Source organism: Caretta caretta, chromosome 7, assembly GCF_965140235.1.
Source record: "Caretta caretta isolate rCarCar2 chromosome 7, rCarCar1.hap1, whole genome shotgun sequence".
NCBI classification, from domain to species: Eukaryota; Metazoa; Chordata; order Testudines; family Cheloniidae; genus Caretta; species Caretta caretta.
In genome coordinates this window covers 13,664,632-13,670,631 of record NC_134212.1, presented here as the reverse complement: position 1 = coordinate 13,670,631, position 6,000 = coordinate 13,664,632, and the positions used below count along the sequence as shown (strand labels likewise).

General features: G+C 37.9%; 1 protein-coding gene across 3 annotated transcripts in view; it reads right to left on the bottom strand.

The window, feature by feature from the left end:
• Positions 1 to 1,986: 1,986 nt before the first annotated feature.
• Positions 1,987 to 6,000, bottom strand: part of CNTN6 (contactin 6) — a 230,894-nt gene continuing 226,880 nt past the window's right edge. For all 3 annotated transcript variants that reach the window (XM_048858291.2, XM_048858290.2, XM_048858292.2), the window contains 3 exons: positions 5,714 to 5,826; positions 3,794 to 3,962; positions 1,987 to 3,075 (listed from right to left, as the gene is read on the bottom strand). In XM_048858291.2, coding sequence (XP_048714248.2) covers positions 2,975 to 3,075; positions 3,794 to 3,962; positions 5,714 to 5,826 — 383 coding nt within the window. In that variant the 3' untranslated portion in view covers positions 1,987 to 2,974. The remainder of the gene's footprint in view (positions 3,076 to 3,793; positions 3,963 to 5,713; positions 5,827 to 6,000) is intronic.

Below are 6,000 nucleotides of genomic sequence, written 5' to 3'. Positions count from 1 at the left end.
CATTTGAGCTCACAGCTGTTACAGGCAGCACTGGCTCTGCTGTTGATCAGGCCTTCCATGTCTATGGATCAGCATGTTGTTTGGAGCTTTGAAAAATGTGACCCTGTTCAAAATAAACACTAATCTTAATAAGAATCTGTTCTTACTGCTTGGTATGTGAATAGATTTCTTTTCCCTCGGGACCTTTTGTGAAGGGGAATGGGTACACAATAATCATCAGTAGGAACATTCAGAACATGCAAGTATGTTTCATGAAAAGGGCTGGTGTTGGTAAATATTTTCTACATATTCAGGTTTTTTTAACAAGGAAAGGGGACACAGCACAGGTCTTTATGCTGAGGGTGCATGTTACACTGTATTCAGTAGTGGAGAGGACATATAAACTAGTGTGAAGTGCTGAGGAACTTTTTGGTTCCCCAAACCTAATGTGAGAGAGTCAGTCCATTGATATTGGTGTTCCTAAAGCTGTCAAGCTATAATCAACTAGTGTCACTTCACATTTTGGGCCAAACTCATTTATTTTAAATGGTTTATAGACACATACTATGGGGCTGAGTTTGACTGTTTAATAACTGAATAAATTGAAGAACTTAATCAGGTGATTTTCATCATCGTGCAGTATAAATATAAAGCATTGATCCTTTCCTTCCCCCTCACACTTCCACCTGAAGATGAATCTACAGTTACAAACAGTGACAAAATAAATGCCAGTTAATACACAGTGAAGAATCTGTCGGGAGACTAGTATATTTTTTTTAGTGACAAAGGATTTTAACAAGCTCTGATATAATATCATTGTTGCAGTAAATGTGAGAAAATGGTGGAAGTCAAACACGAAGGGAAGACTGAGATTTTTCCTTGTGAAGGTTGGTAAAATCTATACTGTATATAGTAACTGAGAGAAAGAAAGACAATCTGTGGAAATTATGACTAATGCTCTTGCTGAATTGATTAAAGAGCAACTTTATAAAACATTAAAGACATTGGACCCTATTCTCCCACCACATGATTTCAGTATCTCCTGGTCAGATCCCTTTAAGGGTCCTTTAAGATTAGTCAGTAATGTAATATCCTCAGGTGATATTCTGCCCCATTGAAGTCAATGGGAGATTTGGTATTGACTGCAGTAGGGCCAGGATTTCATCCACTATGTACAGGCAGAGGGGACTACATAAATGTGAATACTCTGCAATTATATGGCTGAGCACAAAACATTTCAGAACTTTTTCAACATTTGAGATTATTTATGTCAAATCAATATGCAGAGCTTTTCAACAAGCCTCTGTATGCTTTACTGGTAATGGAAAACAGCTCTCCTCAGATTCATCATTAATTCTTTCAACGATTGCATTTTATTTGATAGGGTAGTATTGGTATAAAAAAGATATAGCGCAAATGTGTGGTGAGTTTTCTATAAGGTCACACATCAACTTTTCATTTTCTGAGTGGCCCAAGTGCTACAGTAGGTTGTATTCCATCAGTACCTTTCAGAGGGCAGTAAATAGTGAATCTATACAACTGTGAATCTATCAGTCCTACCCCTGCTGCCAATCCTGTCTCAATACTGGGCCCCAGGAGCTAGGGGGACTGTATATGGTCTCAACTCCTGCAGCAGAATGACACCTGCTCTCACCTAAACATGGCAAGAGTTCAGGGACGCTGGAACAGTTTTTCGAGTGGGGGTGCTGAGCTGCACCCCTCTTACCCCTGTCCATGCACCTCACCACCCCCCACAGCTGGGGCTGGGAGCAGGGCCGTGGCTCCGGGACAGGGAGATGCGGACGGGGTAAAGCGGCGGAGGCTGGGGCCACAGCTAGGGGTGGGTGCGGAGCCCCGGGCATGAGGCCAGGACCCTGCATGTGGGGTGTCAAGGTTCCTTCCCCACTCTGAACTATGTGGGGATCTGCATGAAAACCCCCCTAAGCTTATTTTTACCCAAAGCAGCAAGATGAAAATATAGCCTTAAATATTTAAGTAACTCTATGGTTGGATTATTCAGCTATTTATTTATTAGAAAAACAGAACTGAAGCAGATGATTTAGAAAATGAAACACAAAATTACATTGAATATCCAAACAGTTATAAGAAAAATAGTACATCAAATATTTCACAGACCAACCGTGAAGATGTTCCTTTTATAATAATATGAATGTAAATATTTAGCCCACCTCTGAAATGCTTGAATTATTGACCAGAATAGTTTCTTTGCATGAAAAAGTTTTTTTTAATGTATTTGAGAATATAGTGGTTTAGTGTATGCTGTATCATAAGAAATATTGTCTCTTTAAGGGCCTGATCCACAGCCTTTGGGATTGAAGTCAATGGGATTGTTTTAATTGAGTTCAATGGGTTTTGGACTGGACTCTAATTCCTTTTGTAGAAGCAGATGACTATTTCCCTTTTTTTGAGAGAAAATAATTTGGTAAAGGTCAAAAGGGTACATTATATGTTGATTCACGTCTCGCAACATTCTAACCGGTGGTAACCTGATACAAATAGGTGCAAAATGTAAACAAATATTTTTTCATTAAATTGTAAAGTTTGATTATTATTCTTTTTTATGGCTTAAAATGAGGAAGACAGGATAAATATCCACTTCACAAACACCTGCAAACCTATTCCCTCTTTGTTATCAATTCACCATTTATGAGTTGGCCCGGGTCTTTCATGTGGGTCATATAATTAAATTGTATTTGTACCATACCTCATTGTTTGCAAAATATAATAGGTGTCACTTGTTACAATCACACAGCTATATTTTGGCACCACTCCATTTAATTTATTTATATATATTTATCCTCAGTTTTTAATATATTTTTATTAATGCAATATTGATATTTACATTCTTGATAATGTACAGTGTATATTCACACCCCCCAATAGTATAGTCATCCGGAATGTTGGCTCTGGCATCAGGATAAAATCTATAGACAATTTACTTTCAAAAGTCCATGACTGTCCCTGGCTTTAATCATCAAAGAGCTGAGAAAGTAAGAATGCAATTCAGAATCATAATCCCATTTGTTACCACATGGACTACCAACTGGAATGATTTTGTTCCTCTGGAGTTTAAACCTATAAAAATACAAAAATAAAATCACCTCAGGCAAGTAAATTCATATGCAAGAGTACTTTGTGTCAGATCTATTTTTCACAGAATTCAGAATCATTCAAATTCTTCAATCAAAATGCATATACAAATGTTATGAATTATAATAATTCATAATCAGGTCATGCAAGGTGCTGAGTGTCCTCAGTGCCCACAGATGCTAGCACTTCATAAGATCAGGACCATGGTGCTTAGTTACTGTTAATGGATTCACATAATACTTTTTACAGCAGCCTTGCCCAGGAATTACGGAAGTAAAATGACATAACTTCATCTCAACAAGAGAAAAGGAGGAACCTTTTCATGATAGCTGGCACCTTCTTTGAAGGTATTTTAGGAGGAGATGCACCCCCAAGTCTATTACCAACAAATCAGTGCTACATAATGGCACTATTATTAGGCACACCCTTGTGTTGAATAGAGTCACTTATTCCACATGGAGTTTTGGTCCCACTCTCCCGGCCACTGCAGAGGGAGAGAGACCCTGAAAAGTTAGACCACGCACAGACTATATAAATTGCTTTCCCCTATTTGCATAAAACTATACCAGAGATTGCTCTAGGTTTACGCAGCATTAAGCCATGCTATTGCTCATCGATGGTTGTGAAGGTCTAGTTAGCCTTCCCTTTGGAAGTGCACTAGCTTCATTTTAGACAACAATATTCAGAAAAAAAAAAACCTTACTTGACATTTTTGGAATCCTAATTTCCTCACTACTGCTGCCATCCCCACCGTCACTGACCGTTCTTATTTCTATGAGATAATCTTCTTCAAATGGTACCAGAAGCTCAGCTGAGGTGTTGTTTGTCTCCAATATATGAGTTTTGCTTTGTCTATTTTGCCTGTACGAAATCTAAATATAAAGGGATTAGAAAAAACAGAAATAATTGGATTTTTGTAGTTGCTTTTTTTAAGGGTCTCTGAGAGAGCATTATTTCTCATATCTCACACACATGTAATTCTGCATGTTCAGAAACCTGCAGATTTACTGAGCAGAAACACAGACCACTTCAGAAAGCTACAATCATTTTCTGCGTAGGCTCAGCATATGGGGCCCAATGACTGTAGTGCTTCCATGACAATGCCAGTCCTTGTCCTATGTGCAACACAGTATTCATAAATTAAAGTGTAAGGTCATGAAAGATTGTTAAAATGTATTATTCATGTCTCTATCTCACCCAGTGTGGAATTGCTGAGGATGCACTTAAGGCCAGATTTTAATGTTTCTCATCCACAATTGAGGCCTGATTTGAAAACAGCTCAGCTCTCATTAAGATATCCAAACGAGGGATTCATTTTCAAAAGTGCATATCGCCCAACATCGCCCCTTGTGACACTTATGGCCCCATTTCAAAACAGCAAAGAACCCATCATGCTGAGCTCCCTTGAAAATCTGCCCATTTGTTTCTGATCCGAAGTCCATCAGAATCAATACAAATACTCCCATTGACTGCAATTTAATGCTTATCTGCAGATCTGAAAAAAGTAAAGTAACCTGTTGGTGTATGTTTTAAAAAAGCTCAAGAGGTGACAGTAATTTGGATAGTGTCAACTAGAACTCCTTCTCTCCTAACACATAACTCACTGCATTCATGTGGTCTTTTTGTTATATCGTTGTGCCAATTTATAGATTGGTTGGACTATTTCACTGGTGCATGAGGGCTAGCCAGAGATAAATTTAGATGCAAATCCTGCGTGCAAGAATAAGCTCTTCTTCAGGAAGTCTTTCTTCTTTGCCAGCACAGCAATGACAGTATATAACTCCTTCCCCTTGGCAGCTTTTTGACACTTTTATGCTAAAAAGATATAAACTGCAGAGTGAAGTGGATGGAGAAATGGTGTTAATGGGCATTTTAAAAATGGGTTTATTGCAGTGAGTACTTAAAGAGCTCTTAGAATGTTGAAATATAATAGAAAAGTATTGCCTGGAAGCAAATGGTTAAAGCACAAAGGAGTGAATGTAACAGACTCAACAGTCTAGTCTGTCCCCAAAAGTGTGCAGCTCGTCACATTCCAGAAATGTTGCACAGTTTTTGGTTTTTTGGACAGGGTTTTTTTTTTCCGGGAAATATCTGTGCATAGCCTTGGGGGGAGTAAAACAATGATGATACAAAGGTCCTGCATACCCTTACTCATGCAAGTCTTCACCCATGTGAGTAAGAGTTTTGCAGGACTGGGCCTAAAGGCCAGTGTCTAAATTCTTCACGATGGGAATGAAGAATTTTTCCTTTCTTGAACTGAATTGTGGCCACATCCCTCCTTGGTCAAAAGCACCGTGAACTGGCTTTATACTAAATTTACCTTTTTAAAACAATAGATTTATTTAAATGATTTTCATGTAGAGCTCCTTGACACTTTTGTTATCTAGAGGTCTATCCTCTGATCTGTGTGGAGATGCATTTAAGCATTGACAAATTATAAGAGCTGATAGCAGCCCAATTTTAATTTTTCTATTTAACTGTCTGAAGAACACTGAAGAAGTCAATATTTTCCACTTAGTGATTAGTTTCAAGGAACGTATGATTGCCATGAAGCATTTGCTCTAGTTGTGGTGCCTCTATTATAACCAATAAGTATGAATAATTAGACAAAGAAATTACTTACTTTGTAGCCTAACACTTCTGATTCATTTTCCATTGTTTTTACATGTTCCCAATTCAAGCATATTTTTGAATTTGTCAGTTTCCATGCAATGTTTGCTGGTGGTTGACTTGGTGCTTTAAAAAAGATAATCACAAGATACAACTGGATATTAATTTGCATAGTATAATTGAATGAGCTGCTGACATGAAAGTAACTAATGCACGGCTGATACAAACCAAGAGGAGTAAAAATATTTTTAGGTCAGTCATCACTAACATGTTGGTTAGAATTGTAAAGTTCTACTCATA